General features: G+C 43.3%; 1 protein-coding gene across 26 annotated transcripts in view; it reads left to right on the top strand.

Moving 5' to 3' along the window:
• Positions 1-20030, top strand: part of irs1 (insulin receptor substrate 1) — a 111453-nt gene that overhangs the window by 46946 nt on the left and 44477 nt on the right. For 6 of the 26 annotated variants that reach the window (XR_011344312.1, XR_011344313.1, XR_011344308.1 and 3 more), the window contains one exon: positions 13713-13838. The exons of 1 other annotated variant lie outside the window; for it this stretch is intronic. Coding sequence is in view for 1 of the 25 variants with exons in the window: in XM_069897287.1 (XP_069753388.1) it covers positions 15560-18779 (3220 nt within the window). In the remaining 24 variants the exon portion in view is untranslated. 19 more of the 26 variants (XR_011344311.1, XR_011344303.1, XR_011344294.1 and 16 more) reach the window with 12 other exon arrangements.

Below are 20030 nucleotides of genomic sequence, written 5' to 3'. Positions count from 1 at the left end.
TTCCCTATTTGCTTATAACAAAGAAGGAAGCTAGTTCTGTCCAATCCTATTCCATCACCAATTTTCATTGTAACCTATTTTGCTCACATTCCCACCCCAACCCCACTTTCCCATCAATTCTACCCCTTGTCCACATACTAAGGGCAATTTATGGTGGTGAGGCCTGTCTGACCTCAGGTCCCTGAGATATGGGATGAAAGCAAAACAGCTGATCGTCATAGTTACAGGGAGAACATGTAAACTCCACACAGAGAGCAGGGCTGAATCCACTATACCACTGTCTTCTTTAAATGGATGAACAGATCAAAACGGGAGGTGGCAAAGGCATGTGAATTGAGGGATCATTGCAGAACATCCTCAGCACTGATGAAGCATCAGCCATTTAGTGTAATGGAAGCAAAATGAGCTGACACTGAGAGGGAATGCAGGCATCAACTTGCCCTGACAAGATTCCTGAACCTTCATGTGGAAACTGATTCTCATGCTGGGATACAAAAATGACAGCTGTAATCATAATTATAATAATTAGCGTCATATTGCCCTCTGGTGCTTTTGTATTGTTCCATAGTTAATTTATCTTCTCAATCATTCAAGCTAGCTTGATGCTCTGTAGTTTCACTGAAGGTATCTATTGCCTGTGATTCTGCTTTGATCATTACAACATAGACTAACTCATTCTCCCTGTTTTCAATTCACACATTCCCATGCCTATATCCTATAACGATCATTCTGAGTTCTTGACACAGGCTAAAATTGAAAGCTATAAAACTTCCTTCGCTTTGTTTTGTGTTATTTTGTTTTGGCTCAAAACAATCTCCCTATCACAAGGTTTCAATTGTCTCCTAAGCAGGGTGAAAAATTGATGAAGTTTGGTCTCGAAATTTTTGGCTGCCAATACACAGCAGATCACGGGGAGATGGACTGATGTCACTCAATGTTAAAGTTCATACTTTTGTTCGCAAGGCTGCAAGATGACCAGAAAAAGAGTCTCTGAGAGCATCTATAATTCTTGTTGTAAAGTACTTGGTGAGGAAGCTGCCTCTTTCTTTGCATTAGGTCTTCTGGATTATTAGCTTTTATCAAATTATAGAATATCACCGAAAACTGAAATTGTTATCAATTGCTGTTGCTCACCCCATCATATTTGGTTATGATCTTGTCAATTGAACAGATGTTGCCAAAAATGCATATTCCTATTGATTCTGATCAATTGAAAAAAATTTTAAGAACAATTATCTGGCTTGCTTCCTATGTTTCCAAGACCTCTCTATATGTATCTACAAATTTTCCATCTTCTCATGTGCTATATGGTTGTAAAACTCCAACAAATGTGGTAGCTGATAGCATGAAATGTTACATATTGACTTCAACACACTCAAGGTTTTCACCATGGTGTGAGAAAAAGGAAGAAAGCTGTCTTGATCATTGGTCAATTCTTTTCTCAAAGAGTTGTTCTCTCCTGGCCCTCCATGGTTCATTGCATCTATTCTGAAGCTATGGCTTGCTATTGCCTTCGAAGTGACAAGCAAGTATTCTTTGTGGGGAAGCTTTGTTGGAGGGAAGGGACAATGTTTGTCTCCTGGGTTTTGGACGTGGGAGCTGAGATGTTGCTTTCAGTGAAAAGCAGCAGACATGTGGGGAGTGACCTTGAACCAAATGAACAATTGGCCAGTGACTGAACTGGCAGGAAAACTAGAGGAGTTGATAAATTGAATTGCCTGCTTCTTTGTTTTAATCTCTGCAAGGCATTATGCAAAAAAGACCACATGTTTGGGTGGGTGTTCTCAGCTTTTTTGATGGTGTTAGCTTTATTGTTTTATTTGGTTTGTTATGAAGTGTATGGGTCTGGGTGTCAACCAGCTAATATCTCCTCACTTTTATGAAAATCCCAGAAGCAGAGAAAATAAAACTTCCTCATTTTTCATGATTGAACATCCTTTAAAGATGATACCAATACAGGAATAGCAAAAAGCCTTTCAGCCACTTGAGTCTCATCTACTTCTCAAATTAATCATGTGTAATCTGCAAATCATTTACTGTTACTTACATCTGATGTTTGTAAGATTGCAAGATCAGAGAGGAGAAAACTTTAAGAAAGATTTTTGATGGAGGTAGATAAATTTGCAGAGCTCAAACTAAGTTATACTAATGGATAGGACAAAAGGCTATAGATTTTTCAGCAAATAAGTCTCCATATGTTCAGATTTTTAAACTCTCAGAAATAAAAAGCTTCCATTGCTGAAGAGAAAAGGGTTTTGACTGGTAATCACTGTTGAAACCGATCTGCATACATCAGTTAGTTTTTGTTTGGAGGTGTTGATTGAGAGATTGGTATTCTCCAACACTTCATAACTCCTCCATATTTCTTTGAATAATGTTGTAATCTCTTTTGCATCAACCTGAGAAAGTCATTTGGAACAAATAACGGCGATTAAATTCCCACATGATCCAATTTTTTTTTATTGAGTGATATTAAGAATATTGAACCCAAGTTGTAATTGAATATGTATCAAAAGAAGTTCATCCAAATTGCTTTAGCAATAGCAAGAAAATGTATTGCCATACCTTTGAAGTCCAACACAGAAAGATGGCATGCTGAAGTTCAGAGTTCTATACTACTTAAGAAAATTACATAATTTAAGAGACAAATATTATATATTTTGGAAGGTGTGGAACCATATTTAAAATATGGGTGTTAATATTTAAATGAAGCTCTGACATTCCCTTTCTCCTTTAGGTCTTAGTATACTATAAGAAACTTTAAAGAAATAAGCACCCCTGTTGAGAGTCTCTTGTCCCCTTCTTGTTCTCTTTTCTTTCTTTTTTCCTTTGTAGGGTGATAGAGCGGGGAGGGGTGGTATATAGGGAGATTTTCTTATGTATTTGTATTGCTTTGAATTATTTTTCATTATGTGCTTTATTTGTGTGGTTCTAAATTTATATTTTTAAAAAATTTAAACCTGAGAAAGTAACTCAGATCTTGGTTTAACATAAATAAATGGCACATTTGACAATATAATCATCTCTCATTACTTCAATGAGCAGTCAGACTCGCCATCTTTCAAATCCTACCACATTCTACACAACAGAATATTATGAACAGAAAATTATTTTGTCTGACTTTACAGTAACATCACATGCCTGCTCTTGCATTCTGACACCGAGGAGAAAAATCTCGATTCTTATCGCTACTGTCTTATCTTGTGATCATTTAGTACATTTGGGCTGTTTATAATAATTGCTCAAAGATAGGTATCCCACATCTAAAACCACCATGACACTACAATGTTTTGAATTTTTATGTACTCTCAAGGATCCCAGTTATCTACATGCAATTTAAAAAAAATCCATGATTGTTTTTCAAAGGGAGGTGGAAAGTGTAAGCTCGATACTTTCCCACAGATGGAAATGATGTTAACTCAGACACCTCTTCCGATGCCTTACATACTGCTGGCAGATATATTGTTCAGCATGGACTAGAAGGGCCAAACTAGCCTTTTTTCTGTGCTGTAAATGGCTCCGAATCATGGGTCATCTACCGGCACCACCTACGGCTCCTAGAACGCTTCCACCAGCGTTGTCTCCGCTCCATCCTCAACATCCATTGGAGCGCTTACACCCCTAACGTCGAAGTACTCGAGATGGCAGAGGTCGACAGCATCGAGTCCACGCTGCTGAAGATCCAGCTGCGCTGGATGGGTCACGTCTCCAGAATGGAGGACCATCGCCTTCCCAAGATCGTGTTATATGGCGAGCTCTCCACTGGCCACCGTGACAGAGGTGCACCAAAGAAAAGGTACAAGGACTGCCTAAAGAAATCTCTTGGTGCCTGCCCCATTGACCACCGCCAGTGGGCTGATAACGCCTCAAACCGTGCATCTTGGCGCCTCACAGTTTGGCGGGCAGCAACCTCCTTTGAAGAAGACCGCAGAGCCCACCTCACTGACAAAAGGCAAAGAAGGAAAAACCCAACACCCAACCCCAACCCACCAATTTTCCCCTGCAACCGCTGCAATCGTGTCTGCCTGTCTCGTATCGGACTTGTCAGCCACAAACGAGCCTGCAGCTGACGTGGACTTTTTACCCCCTCCATAAATCTTCGTCCGCGAAGCCAAGCCAAAGAGAGAGAAATGGTTATATTGTTCAGAAGTGACAAAAGCCCTAGCATAGAGGAAAAGCAGAGAAAATAGTGAAATATCTCTTTGTTATGAAAAATATACTGTGAATCAAAAGCAACTAAATACAATACTGATGTGCATTCCATGTTCAAAGAACGATAATTGTTAGTTAATTCAGAGGCAGGAAGAGAGAAATTTTACTACTCTCCTTTCTTGCATTGTTTTGACTGATCTGGCTGTTTTAATAACTTCAGTTCAACATATTTAAAAATAATGAATTAAGTCATCCATACTGCCCCACAGTTAAAACAATGGGACCCTGTGTGTTTTTATCTGAAGGTCATTGCTTTCCTTTGGGATTTCAGTTTCACTTGCAATTAAAATAAGGTGTTATAGATGAACTGTGTGAATATGTGAAAAGACACGAAAGTAGAATGACTTAACATTTAATTAGTACCTTTCATAATATCCCAAAGTACTGTAAAGTTAAAGAAATACTTTCAATGTGTAGTCATTCTAGTAGCTAGGACACATGGCACCAACTTTGTATCCAGCAAAATTCCACAAAACAGGAATTTGATACTGACCAGATAGTTGAGGGACAGATGCTGGTAAGGGCACTGGTGAGAACAACTCTGCTTTTGTTCAAAATTTATACTGGGCATTTTGTAATCACCAATTCCAAAACTTTGGTTGAAGATCACATTTGAATCAGACAGATATTATCTGTTTTTGTTTCATTTTAAAACTTAAAAGACAATTCCTGTAAACGTTGGTTGAGTCAATGCATGTGTATCACATATTCCCTGAAAAGGAATTCTTTGTTAATAACCCCAGAAACAGTTTATTGCTTAGACATGTTAACATCCCACCTGAAATTAAGTGCTATCATATGTCCCATCTATCAGATTGAGTTTGCTTATTTACACAACTAGCTTATGTAGCTGTGATATATGATATTCAAGAGAGAGGCGAGTGGGACTTTCAACCTTTCCAAACCTTGTAGAAACAAGTTGCTTGGACATTTAAAATATCCTGCATTATTTTTAATCCCTGCTTCTTTCCTGGAAGTTCCAATTCAACTGTATCATCTTTACAGTCCAGATGGACCTGCCTTAAGGGTCATTCAGAAGGTGAATATGGAGATTTAAGAATAATTCTAAATATGGTCTAAGTAATGAGGAGTCGTCGCATTAATCTCAGGCCTGAATATAGATGATCTTATTACTTTTCTTGCTGATATCAAGAGCAAAGGCAGGAGTTAAATTTAGTTTTAACTCTTCCAATTATTGATTCTGTAGTTTTTTTTGTTAAAAAGGAGCAGAATTGCTAGTTCAAACCCCAGAGGAAAATCCTCGTCCTCCCATCTCCAAAATGAATTTTTTGATTGTCAGCAAAACTTCCAACACCATCCCATCCAAAGTCCTCCTCTCACCCTTCTGCCAGGCATCTATGCAACATGTATAAGCAGTTGTTATCTGTTTGTGTTTTTGAAGTTTTAAAGTAGAATAAAACAGATGTGTATTTGCTATTACCTTTCAAATGTGATCTTCAAACAAAGTCATCCATCTTGCGAATACAAAAATCTTAAACACGCTGTTCAGAACAGGGGTCTCCAAACATCTTAAACCATCAACCCCTTTGTGGAATCCTTGATCCCTCACACCCCCCCAAGGCATGGGTTTCTTGGGGTGGTGGCGGCGCTTGATGGGGGAGGTATGGTGGGGCTGGAAGGGGGTTGTGGCACCACTGGACGGGTGGGGGGGGCGAGTGGCGGTTTACCGCCTTCTCCGCTTCGTCATTCCTTCACTCTCTGCTTATTGAGGCTGAAGCCAAATACAACATGGTGCATGGTGCCCACCAAGGCCTGGTCTTACGAGAGGTTGGCCACCCCTGCCAAAGGCGCTATTTTCTGTAGATATACCCCTGCTTTCGACCACAAAAGTTCAATCAACCCCATCCCCCCCCCCCCCACTTCTGCCATTTATCAACCCCCTTTCAACCGCCTGGCATTTATCGACCCTTTGGATTGTCCCATCGACCCCCAGAGGTCGAAATCAACCACTTTGGAGACCCCTGGTTTAGAACAAGTGTCCCTCCCAGCATCTGCCCCAGATAACATGAGGATAATGGATTATCTGGCCAGTATCACATGATGTTTATGGGATCCCGTGCTCCATAAACCATTCTTACTTCATTCTCAAGTTAGCTTCATCATTTTTCCTTGCTTGTGATCTCTCAAAGGTAAAATTACAAAGTGTCCCTTGAAAGGGAGATTTTGCAAATCCTTCCTTGAAAGATCACAACATAAATAAAGACAATATTGAAAGACAATATTATATTTTCTGTAATTGATTGGGCAATATAATTATTTTCTATCAAAGTTGGATAATTCCTTAAGGAAGATATTGAACAACATATATATTTGATAGTATCTGACAATGCAAGCAATCATTATATGCAAACAGCGCAGACAGGCTCCTGTGAAAAATGACGGCAATGTTATATTGATATGCTGGATATTTTCATGGGAGTACTGCAGAATTTCCTATTCTTTCGAGTTTGGCTTCTGGTTATTCAGACCCTTTAGTTGGAATGAGCTAATGAAAAGCTTATTTTTCCACATGTCCATTTATGTTTTTTCACATGGCAGAGGGAAACAATGTTCTCTTATTTTTACTTCATACTTACATTCTAATATATTTGAAATAGTATTTAGAGATCAGTTGTATCACCTTTCCAAACTTTGACCATTTCAAATGCACACGTGAAATTTGTCTGAAGAGTTGTGAAGTAGAGTAAATATATTTGTATATCTCAGACCTTAGGTTTAGTTGCTTTCTTTCCAGTTAGCATGATGATGTCTGCAGGCTCTGTGATTGTAGTCGAAACAGAGAAATGCTAGAGGATCAGTCGTGCAGTGTCTATAGGGGGTAAAAATATTTTACAGATGTTTCAGGCCTGAACCCTTCCTCAAGATATGAATGAAAAATACAGGCATCTGAATTAAAGGCTGTGGAAAAAAAAGGGGGAAGAATGGGAGGGGGAGAGGTTCATACCGAGAACAAGGCTGTTAATTGGTAAAAGAAAAGGTGAGAATAGATTTTGGCACTGTGAAAGAAGTCAGAGGGAAAGGTCGGAGGGGAGAGAGAGAAACTGAGACAGAGGTAAAGTTAAGGGAATGAGGAAAGAAGGTGGTAGTGGGGGTTTTAATGGAAACTGGAGAAGTCAATGTTAATGTATCCATTTGGAGGGTGCCCATACGGAAGATGAGGTGCTGTTGTTGTTCCTTCAATATGCAGGTTTTCTCTGTCTGGCTGTGCACCAGACCATGGTCAAACAGGGGAATGGGATGGGGAACTAAAATGGGTGGCCACTGGGAGATCTACGCTATTGCGGCAGACAGCCCAGAGGACCCCAAAACCCAGTAGCAATAGATATTCACCAAGACAAATAGTTACTTAAACAAAAGTTACTTTTAATTATCCTTGAACATGAAAACAGAATCACACTTTAACTTATCACTATTGACTTAACTAACCTAACATAACTCCCTTCTAATTCTAAGCGCAGTGTACGTAATGTGTGTGTAAGTTCAGAAAAGTTCTTTGGTTCACAGTCCAATCTCACTTCTCATTCCTCCAAGTTCATTGGTTGCAAGCATTTCTTATACTGTGCACAGAATTTAACATTTATGACGTTCACCAGGCTTTGGTGCTTGAAAAGTAAATGATTCATGCTCAAGAAGGTTCTTGTCAGTTTAGAGAGATTTTTGTTGTTCCAGGACATCCACAACTGACTCCCTTTTAATCAGCCACTTCAGTGTCTTGCTAATGAAACTTGCCCCATCAAGGGTCTCCAGATGATAACCTCTTTCATTCAGGTCACCAGAGTTCCTTTTTGTTTCACTTATTCCAAGTGAAACATTAAACAGCCAGTCCTTTCCTTTTGCATGAACCACAAGGGCTTTGACCAGGCTGAACAAATAACTCACAACCAATCTTCCAAATGGGGTTTTCCACAAGCTTGCCAGCTTGTCCTGTTCCAGTCCCAGCTGCTGTTGCTGACTGTAACACTGTATAACTGATTTATGCCTGTCTCTCTCTCTCTCTCTCTCTCTCTGAGAGAAAGCCTGTTTTCCCCTCTCTGCTTGCAAAACAACATGACCCTCTTAAAACAGCTCCAGACAATCTGCGGCTCCGACAAGCTCTTTCAACTGTTGCCTTTTTGTAAACAACAATCCATTAGTGAAGTCACTTGGGCACTCTCCAAAGCTCTTGCAAAGGCTGTGGAGCCGATATGTCTAGCATTATCAGAGCTCCAGTATTTCAAATAAGATAAAAGTGTTTGTATGTGACCTACTCTAACAAACCTTTCCTAATTTATCTCCCAAAAACATATCTATATACTCTGTCACAAGGTGGACAGAGGTCATGGCATCCATGCAGAGACCTGATACTCAAACTCTAATTATTCCCTCGCATTTTCTCAGATTCAACCCGATTAATAGTATTTTCTAGCTAGATGTTGGTTTAAATTTCATTTTTTAAGAAAAGTCCCTTAAAATGCAGTATTCCTGTATTGCAAATGAATCTAAATGCAAAACAATCCTGATATTGAAAGATTTAGAGGCAAGAGAGTGAAAGTTAAGTCAACATAAACCTATATTGCATTTTCCAGACTATTTTGGTTTTCTTTCATTCATAAGTTTAAATGGATTTCAGTCATAACTTCTAATCCTGGTGTTGTGGAAACTGTCTCAATAAATCTGCAGGACAATTTCAACAATAACTAAGTTGACCGAATATGTGCAGTTATTCTAAAGTCAAAAACTGAAAACATTTTTGCAGCATGACTATCTTTCAGTAATATCAACAGAGAAACCATTTTGATGGGAATTTGCACATTGAGAGAAAATTCTTGAAGGAGTTGTTGGCACAGAATTGTATCACTTCCAAGCAATATCTCTAACTGTACATGCAGAGTTCACCTGACCACATGTAATTTCCATGTAAAATCTAAGTGAGCAATTGTTTCAGGAACTATTTCATGTTTCTTATTGAATTAACTGATTTTTCTCTCATAATTAGTTATTCAGTCTTTTATTAGCCACATAACAGGGTTATTTCTCGTGGGATACAAATTTTAAAATGTTTTCCATTTTATTTTGATACATTCGGCAGTCGACATGAAAACAGGTCCTTCAGCCCAGTCTCAACAACCTATTTATATTAATCCCACATTAATCCGATTGTTATACAATGCTATTGTGATTTTGTACAATATACTTCAAACAAAAAGTACAATAAGATAAGATATGCTCATCTCCAATGTTGCCAATAGCAACAATTAACTACATAGTTAAGGAAAGATTACTAAAAATATCAATCAAAATGCTAATTCACCACAACAGTTATTTAGTCCACAAAATCCATTCAACTACTTATAGGAGTTAAAGTAACATCGGTAAATGTCAAAGAAAATGAATTTTCTACTTGATTCCAACAAGTAATCATGCGAATTTGGTAATATCATTTGAACTTCACAACCCCTTTAAAAAAGTGCTCTTGTATTGTCGATTGCTGTGGGATACAGCAGCTTTTGTTCCCTGTTCAATTTGTTGGTGCTAATCCTATACTCAGAAATTTCAAAGTCATCCTTACTCAGATATTTGTCCCAACAATTTTTAAATGAGTTAGTCAGCAAAGCATCAATTGTTTTAACTGAATCTCTCTGCTTAATTCTGTTTATCTTGAACCTTGAGAATATTCAAGGAAGCCAATTGCTCAGAAAATCAGATCTAGAACTCAATCCTACAATTAATTTGTTAACGTTTCTGAAATGCAATTTTATAAACATCATTAATAAAAATTAAATTATTTGTGTGCCATTAATGTGGATCGTATTTGTCTCAAAGCACTTGTTCCTTTTTTGAATTCTTTAGATTTAATTATTTCTAATAATGCTCTGGGTAAGAATATAGCATATGTAAGTAAACAATAACTCTGCAGATGCTGGACAGAGTAGATGTACAGTATTCAGCTATTAAGGCATGGAGACCAAATGCAGAAGTTTCAAGGATCAAAGGAAACTAGTTGTAGTTTGAAGTTCAGATCAGAAGTTATTCTTGATTTATTTTCACCAGATACTGGCATTTATTTCCCATCCCTAATTGCCCACATGGTGATGGCTGCTTGGAAACAAAATGGTGGCAGTGTCGGAGCTGCTATCATGGCAGTGCTCTGCTGCTGGTGCAAAACTGGGGAGAGTGGGAAACAAAATCTCAGCACTTCCTCGTGATATCCAGCCACCCAGTCTGCCTGCGTCGAATCTGTCCAGGCTTTAAACAGCCTGTTAAAGGAGGCGACTGTGGTTTATTTCAAAATCCTGACCCAAGATGGTGGTACCTATGATTGGCAGAGGCTAAAAGAGGTTGCAAACTCTGGGGAAGTGGGGGACTGGAGCAGGGCACCAGAAAATGGGGAGACCCCCCCCCCATTCCCCATTTAAGAGAGAAGCAGAGGAGATGACCCACAGGATGGTGATCTTGGGAGCAGACCAGTGAGGGGCTCTGAAGCTGAAGACCACGTAGGATGCAGGCTGCTAACGACTGCAGTCAAAGGACTCGCACAGGCTGCAGACTGCTGGTGACTGGCTGAAGGAGTACCAGGTATAGGAAGTGGGATGTGAGAAGTGCTAGAGGTTTCCTGATCATGTCAGAGGTGTGCATCTGGAGCGCAGGCTGCTGATGGTTTGGACTGAAGGCTGTGTGGCTGCAGAAGCACTGGAGGCAAAGCCCTGGATTTTCAGTGACCCTGGGGGGACTCTCTCTTGCTTCTCTTTCTCTGGCTATAAGGGGCGCTGGACAATTTTTGCTGATGGCAAATCGACGTCTTCCTTATGGTAGACTAAAGGAAATTTCATGTAATATTTTCTTTTTTATTTCTGTTACATCGCAGACCAGCAGCAATAGAAATTCACCCAGTCTTATTGTTTTCTTTTAAATAACTATTAATAACTACTAATAATACACATTAATTAAATTAACCCCAACTATGGGTGTATGTGTGTGTGTGTGAGAGAGAGAGAGAGAGAGATACTCAAACCATTATAGCTCAGGTGCATTTCTGGAAACTCTTTCCAAAGATCAGTCTTAGAAATCCTGTGTCAAAACACAGGCTCTTAAACTGATGCTGAGAAGTAATCACAAAGGAGGTGGGAGAGACTGAATGACCTGACTGTTGAAAACTCACAAATCCTTGTCAAGTTACTTGCTGAGAAATATCCTTTAAGACACACATGTCAAACTCTGGCCCGCGGGCCAAATTTGGCCCGCAATTATGATTATATTTGGCCCGCAAGATCATTTCAAAAATGTATTAGAGGTGGCCCGCTGGCTGCCGCGTCAGTATAGCACATGCACAGCTAATACTATAAATCCCAGAATGCATTGGCATCAGCCCGCTAATCGCCCCCACCTCCTCTGTTAACGTTGCAGGGTCTCACCGTGGACTCTGGTTTTGGGGCCTGGCCGGTGTCAGGGGAAGCCAAGGCCGCTTCCCAGCGCCCGGAACCGGAGGCCTCGGGCCTGACCTCGCCAGGACCGTTGCCCACTCCCCCTCCCTGCCGCAGGCCGACCCGCGACTCACGGTGACGGGGCCACTGATCCACCGAGATGCCGCCCTGCAGCGAGAGCCGATGCCCCCGCACTGTCGTTGTCCAACCCAATCGCCCGCAAACCCCGCCCTCCCACACACAGGCCTGAGTAAGGATTATGAACTTTAATCTCAGGATAAAACGATCTTCCAATAGTTTCATGTCACAGTGATCAATATATTCCTGGTTAAAAATGGTCCTGCACCTGGATACAAGCTCATTAGGCATAAAACTTGAAAAATGTGTAAATCAAAGGATATGTGTACCAATGGAAAAAGGGCATGGCAAATAACCCTGCTAGAGTTCATGCCCACAATCAGTCACCCATTTGATTGTTTCAGGAATCATGTTATTCTCCCACATTCTCAATAGCCCTTAGATTTTACTATTCGACAGCACACTAGCAACATTTGACAAATCCTCTATAGAGAAATATTATTTATTGAATATTTTATTTCTCATTTGTTAATGCTTCTGGAAAGAGTTTATCTAAAACTATTATTAAACATTTATTTTAATAAGAAAAAGTTTAACATTACATATGTTGAAAGAAGAGAAAACATGCAGATGTTGTTGAAAATTTTCAATAAATATTTAGTTCAGCCCTCGACTTTGTCCAAGTTTTTAATTTTGGCCCTCCGTGAATTTGAGTTTGACACCCCTGCTTTAAGACAAACAGTTGGTCACAACTCTCCTTTTCTTTGCGTAGGGGAAACAAAACATGTGACTTCTATGATGCTTCCACAATCCAGGTATGGGCTAGTCAGTGACTTTTCTTTTGATCACAGTGTGGTTCAATCATTCTCCTGATGGAGAATCAGCTGAATTGTCCATTTCACAATTACTCCACCTCAGTGTTCTATTGAGTGGTGGTCTTTCCTTCAGTGTTCCATTCACATGACTCTCACCACCTGTGTCCATGAATGAAGCAACAAATGTTCTCTCTCTTCCTCGAGACTAGAGGATCAACTTTGGGTATAGTCTGTACAAGATGTTGCTCTCCATAGCTGTGAATGCTTGCAGCGGAACTAGCCCTTAAAGTGATCCTCACACTAAATGAAACAGGAGCTTGTAATATTACATAATAAAATAAGCTTGAATCTTGAACCTGAGCTGGAGACTTGCATATCATTGATAGGATGGTTATTGTATTCATTTTAAAAGTATTTTCATTTAAATTGTAGTTATATTAATCTACACTGGCCCACATTCTCATACATAGTGAAATACTCACTTTTAAAACTAGTTTCAGAACATTTGATATTCAACTTTAGTTTTTTGTGTGAACATTTCAGGGGGCTTTTAGACAGACACGTGAACAGGGAAGGGGTGGTGGGAATTATTGATTAGGTGCAGGCAAATAGGATTAATTTAAATTGGCACTCTTGTTAACAGGAAAATGAATGTGGAGAGAGGACCAGGGACACTTCAGAGACTGCGGATGCTGGAATTTGGAACCAAAAAAAAATCGACAGATAAGCTCAGCAGGTCAAGCAGCATCAAGAACCATTCGGTTGTTACTTTGACCCTATTTTTCCACAAACATGTGGAGCAATCGAGTTAAAATCAAAGTTCAAGTTCATTTATTATTGAATTGTAGAAGTACAACCCAGTCCTTGGTGCAACACACTGCAAACACGCAGGCAGACAAATGATACATATACACAGTACTTACAATTTTATTGTTACATACAAACGATACATATATGCAATATTTAAATAAATAACTATTATTACAGACAAACGACACGTGCAGTTTTTGATATAAATATTCAATTTTGTTTGATCAACAGTTGAACCACGGAGGGTTTGCACGAGCGGTTCATCAGTCCCCCTTTACGATATATCGGATAGCTTTTTTGACTCGATATTAATCGTTAAATTTTCCGTTTTGGAAAATCCACCCCAGTCCCTGAATTCTCTGTCGTTTCTCTCCAGAACAGATCTTTCACGGTATTCAGCAGATGGCAGCAGAGGGAGCCAGGCACGGTAACTCAACAGCAGCACCATGGAAAGTAAGGGTCTGCAACATTTAAACCGCAACATGAAAACTGCCCGCTCTCAGCAATGTGGTTGTGTTTTGTTTAATCTGAACGCGGTTGCGAGAATAATAACACAGAGATACTTTTTGCAACCAAATTTAGAATATACAATTAGCATCGTTATTTCCGAAAGTTTGCGAATAATGACTGGTATCAGCTCGCTGTGAACAGTAGTCTCCCCCTTCTCGCTGGCCATCGGAGTCATCCAGGGATTCCTGCCTGTCAGCGCAGATGTTGTTTACGATTCACGGAACATGCTGAGTGTCTGCACCCCTTGTATCCTTGTGTTTGTGCATTTGTTTCAATTAGGTTAATTATTGACACAATTGAATCCTTTATTCCCCCCCCAATCAAAGGAGGGCTTTGCATTTGAGTTTGCCTTTCGCCCATCTGGGCTGGGTGGTAACATAACGAGACAACGTTGTTACTTTTTATTTTCTTTGAAAGGGTGTTAGTTTTTTAAAAAATCGGCAAGAGCACTGCGACGGGCTGGGGTAACTAACATGCAATGCAGGGAAGAATGAATGCGGAGGTTGCTCTTTGAATCCTCGCCCCGCAGATCTGCATCACAAACTTGCTGCATTGCTAGTTCTCCAGGGACATCTGCAGATTTTCTTCTTTCAATAGGCATGTGAAAATAACGAACATGATGCGAATTAAAAGATTGGACTATCCCAGTGGTTCTCAACCCCCCCCCCCTCACATCGGATGCCTGTGGGATTACTTAAAGGGGAATATGTGAGTGTGTGGGAAAAATAAGGTTTAGAGCAGATCGACTATTTTATTCTGTATACATCTGGAAGATTTTTGCAAATTGTCTTATTTATTTTACGTATCTCTTCCTTCCAATGACAGAGGGGGAAATAGACCACAGTATCATTTGAAACTACAATGGTGAGACTTTCCTTTGGTCTTGGCTCTATCGATAATAATGAATGGTGGCTCAACCTTACTACGTTTGCGCGTGCACCGAACCAGAGAGCGGGGGCGGCCGCGGCGGGAAGCTTTCGGGGGGAAGAAAGGGAAAGGGGGGTGGGGGAAGAGAAAGGGGGGGTAGAGGGGGCGGCCGCGGCGGGAAGCTTTCGGGGGGAAGAAAGGGAAAGGGGGGTGGGGGAAGAGAAAGGGGGGGTAGAGGGGGCGGCCAGCCAACCAGACCCTGAGCGACCCCTGGGGATGATTGGCGGCTTGCTCGTGCCAAGAAGTCAAAACAGAACATAAACAAGGAGGGGGGGGGGGGCAGGGGACCAATCAGGGGGCAGCCACGGGAGGCGGGAAGGGTGAGAGGAGAGGGAGGCGGGGTTAGTAGCCGGGCAGGCGGTTGGGTGAGAGAGAATGGAGAGCGCGCCCCCCCCTCCCTCGAGACCGCGCGCGCGAGGTCGAGGAGTCCTGGTTCAGCGCCGAGCACGCGCGCCACATGTCGAGGACGCGGGAGCGCGCCGAGGGAGGAGGGGTCTCTAGTGTCGGACGGGCTGCGCGCTTGTTGTGGTTCCCTCGCCTTGGAGGCGGAAAAATCATCGTGCCTCTCGGGAGGAGAGGGTGGGCGTTCACGGGACGGACGGACGGGAGTAATCCCGAGTGTCCGGAGGGGTTTGGCGGGGGAGAGCCGTCGTTGATCCCCCCCCCCCCCCCCCACCACCCTCCAGCACCAGCCCTGGCTGTCGGCTGCTTGTTTTCATCTCGTCGCCGAATCCTTGGTAACGTGTTGCCCCCCCGGAAGGGGGGGGACACCGGCTCGCCGAGCAAATGGCGAGTCCGCCCGAGCCCAGCTCGCCCGGCGCCGACGGCTTCTCGGACGTGAGGAAGGTGGGCTACTTGAGGAAGCCCAAGAACCTGCACAAGCGCTTCTTCGTGCTGCGGGCGCCCAGCGAGCTGGGCCCGGCGCGGCTCGACTACTACGAGAACGAGAAGAAATGGAGGCACAAGGCGGGCGCGCCGAAGCGCTCGGTGCACCTGGAGAGCTGCTTCAACATCAACAAGCGGGCCGACTCGAAGAACAAGTACCTGGTGGCCCTGTACACCAAGGACGAGTACCTGGCCGTGGCCGCCGACTGCGAGAGCGAGCAGGACAGCTGGTACCAGGCGCTGCTGGAGCTGCACGCCCAGGGCAGGGGCTCCAGCGAGGAGCGGGAGGCGGCGGCCGCCGCCGTTCAGCCCGGGGGAGGGACGGCGGCCGACGACGCCCCCGGCCAGGTGAGCCCCGGGCCGGCCTTCAAGGAAGTGTGGCAAGTGGTGCTGAAGCCCAAGGGTCTGGGCCACACCAAGAACCTGGTGGGCATCTACCGGCTGTGCCTGACCAGCAAGACCCTCAGCCTGGTGAAGCTGAACTCGGAGGCGGCGGCCGTGGTGCTGCAGCTGATGAACATCCGGCGCTGCGGGCACTCGGAGAACTTCTTCTTCATCGAGGTGGGTCGCTCGGCGGTGACGGGCCCCGGCGAGTTCTGGATGCAGGTGGACGACTCGGTGGTGGCGCAGAACATGCACGAGACCATCCTGGACGCCATGAAGGCCATGAGCGAGGAGTTCCGGCCGCGCAGCAAGAGCCAGTCGTCGTCCAGCTCCAACCCCATCTCGGTGCCCATGCGGCGGCCCCTCCAGCACCCGCCGCCCAGCCAGGTGGGCCTGAGCCGGCGGTCGCGCACCGAGAGCGTCACGGCCACGTCCCCCGGCGCCAAGCACCCCTCGTTCCGCGTTCGAGCCTCCAGCGACGGCGAGGGCACCATGCCGAGGCCGGCCTCGGTGGACGGCAGCCCCGGCGCCGCCCGGGCGCACTCTCAGCGGCAGCGGGGCGGCTGCAGGCTGCACCCGCCTCTCCACCACAGCCGCTCCATCCCCATGCCGTCGACCCACTCCTCGCCTTCGGCCACCAGCCCGGTCAGCTTGTCGTCGAGCAGCACCAGTGGCCACGGGTCCACTTCGGACGGCCTGTTCCCCAGGCGATCCAGCGCCTCCATCTCTGGGTCGCCGAGCGACGGCGGGTTCATCTCGTCCGATGAGTACGGATCGAGTCCGTGTGATTTCCGAAGCGTCACGCCAGATTCTCTCGGACTAACGCCTCCTGCGAGGGAAGACCAGGAGTTGAATAACTATATCTACATGGGAAAGCCTTCCAGTCTGGCTCCCAATGGTCAGAACAGGTGGACTCCGACGAAATCGGAAGATCCAGAATCCGAGAAAGGGTTTCGAAAGAGGGCTCATTCGTCAGGGACTTCGCCACCCACCACGATGCACCAAAAGACCTCTTCTCAGTCTTGCACCGCCTCGTTTGAGGAGTACACCGAGATGACCCCATGCTACCCCGGTGGTCATTTGTCCACGTGTAAAACTTCTGCCTTTGTACCGACTCATTCATACCCAGAAGAGTGTTTGGACCTCCAGCTGAGTACAGGCAGGCGTTTCAGCCAGATGGATGATGGTTACATGCCAATGTCACCCGGGGTGGCCCCTGTGCCTAATAAAAACGACTACATGTCAATGAGCCCCAAAAGTGTCTCTGCGCCACAGCAGATTATCAATCCACGCCAACACTCTCGTAAAGATGGTTATATGATGATGTCACCGAGTGGGAGCTGCTCACCGGAGAATGTGAACTATGGGAAAATATGGAACAGTGGAGGGAATTCTAAATTGTCTGTTGAAAGTAATGAGGGAAAATTATCGGTTAGTGACTACATAAATATGTCTCCTGTGAGTTGCTCGACCACGAGCACACCACCTGACTGCTTCTTCAATCCAGCCGAAGAATCTCATAAGCCAGTCTGTTCGTATTTCTCACTGCCTCGTTCTTTCAAGCACGTGCCTCGAAAAAGTGAGGAGTCCCCCTTACGAATTGCTGTAAATTCAGGTCGTCTTTTATATGCTGAGGATTCTTCTTCTTCAACAAGCAGTGATAGCTTAGGGGGACAGGATGGTGGGCATCCTACCGCGAATGCTGTTAAAAATGAGCTGTATGTCCCAATGAAAGGTAAACTCGTGCGTCCGACGAGGCTATCACTTGACAATGCGAAGGCAAGTACACTGCCTAGAGCGCGAGAGCATCCACTTCCACCAGAGCCCAAAAGCCCAGGGGAGTATGTAAATATTGAATTTGGTGACAAAACCTTTTCATCGAGTTCATTGTCTTTTGCTGAGCACTCATCAGGAGTAGGGAAAACCGTGCAACAACGGCCTTCAACGTCAGACTACATGAATATGAACTTAAGAACTGATGCATCCAAGTTTTCTTGTCTATCGAAATCTTCAGTGGACGTCACCAGGTCTGCAGCCAGCTGTGCTTCCAGCACCTGCAGAAAGGATCGAGGACAGGGAAGCTGTGATTATGTTACCATGCAACTGGTTTCCACCTGCTCTGACTTGATGGAACCATCAGTGAGTAACTATACGGAGATGACAGGTGGAGGAGGTGTAACACCTATTTCTGTTCTACCTCAGGCAGAAGAGAGCGCATTGAAAACTGTTTCTGATGTCATTCCTGGTTCTCTCATGGACCAGATTTCAGGGAGGAGTGCCTTTACTGTGCTTAATCTTGTCCCTAATCGGAACCAAGGTGCCAAAGTTATCCGCGTTGATCCTCAAGGTAGGAGGAGGCACAGTTCAGAGACTTTCACTTCCACAGCCGGAGTAACTGGCGCGACGCTGTCTTACGTTGACCACATTAAACGACATAGCTCAGTGTCTTTTGAGAATGTGTGGCTCAACAAACCAGGAGATTCTCTGGCTTCAGGTTCCAAAGATCAGTCAGATGATGTCTCACTGCAGAATGATTGTAAAAATGGTATGAATTACATTGACTTAGACTTGATAAATGATTTTAGCAACAAAGAATGGCCCTCCTCTCAAAATGTAAACCCTCACCAACTTCAAGGAAGTACCTCTGGCCATGGTGGGAACGATGATGATCTGAATTCGTATGCAAGCATCAGCTTCCAGAAGCCAGAGGAAAGAAGCAAATCTGCAGAAAGGGAAGGTAAATGCACTGCACAAAATGTAACATTTGCTTGCATTTCACTTCACTCATTTTCTTTGTAGGTTTGGGAGCATTTTTTGCCAGTAACAAATAATTGATGATGAATACAAAAGTTGCTATTGTCAAAAGATTACTTTTCCTTTTTAAGAATGCTGCAGTATTTTCGGTTTTGGTTGACTGATTTGTTTTTCTTGTAAATACTAAAGTTTTTGGTATTACGGGGGGATATATTTCACCAACTTAGTAGCAGATGTCCTTGGGTATTATCCCTGTTTGGCCTGTACGAAAATTTCCACATCAGCTGCAGATCTGTAAGTTTTAGTCTTCTATGTGGAAAATCTGGCCCAGAAATTATTTACTTTATTATCTGTCAATAAATGTTGGACTCCATCAAGTTCTTGGACAAATAATAAAGCAGTTCTTTAAATGTGAGATGTAGCTGTAAAAAAAAAAAAAAAAAAAAAAAAAATAAATAAATTCTCCTTGGACCTAAAAAGTGTTCAAATCTTCTGAATTGAGCAGGAATTTACGTGAATCTCAAGAATTTGTATCCTTGATTTTATAAAGTGTTTTGTAATTTGAGATCTCTGCATTTTCCCGATGAGGTTCCCAATTTAGTGCTCAGCAAGAATTGGTTTTCAATCTGTCAATTCAGAGAAATTTGCTCTTGTGGAATCTCCAGGTTGAAAGGGGAACAATATCATGAGAGCCTGGTGTACTTAGCATATCAGTTTAGATACATAATCTGTACTACTGAGTTAATATGCGGAGCTTCAAAAGGTTTTGACGATTAGAAAGCAAGACCCAGTGGATCCACTCGTCACTTCCTGTGACTTGGCAAGAGCACAGTAGAACCTTGTAGCTTTCCTTGTATCATGCTTATAAAAATAGTGAAATGGCTGCAACATTTATTGAATATTTTGGAGAAATCTGTGGAGCCACTGAGCTGCCTTCATGGTTTGGCAGACTGTTACTTCACCACAATAACACGTCACTTAACCCTTTTGACAACTGAAGCAACAGTTCTCCAGCAAAATAAGTCTTCTGTTAGTTCAACAAATGTGAATTAAGAATAATTTCCTGGATCCATATGTTTCTCTGATGCACTGCCTGAGGGAGGGGGAGAGCTTTAAGAATGTATCATTGAAAACAGGAATTGGGGTCAGAGTTGAAGTTGTTGTAGATGAAATCTTATCAACGGGAACATTTCCTAATTAGTTTTTTGTGAGGTGCAGGTCTCTTACATGTTAT

The sequence above is a fragment of the Narcine bancroftii genome, chromosome 9 (assembly GCF_036971445.1).
Source record: "Narcine bancroftii isolate sNarBan1 chromosome 9, sNarBan1.hap1, whole genome shotgun sequence".
Lineage (NCBI taxonomy): Eukaryota > Metazoa > Chordata > Chondrichthyes > Torpediniformes > Narcinidae > Narcine > Narcine bancroftii.
This window is presented reverse-complemented; position numbering and strand designations above follow the sequence as displayed.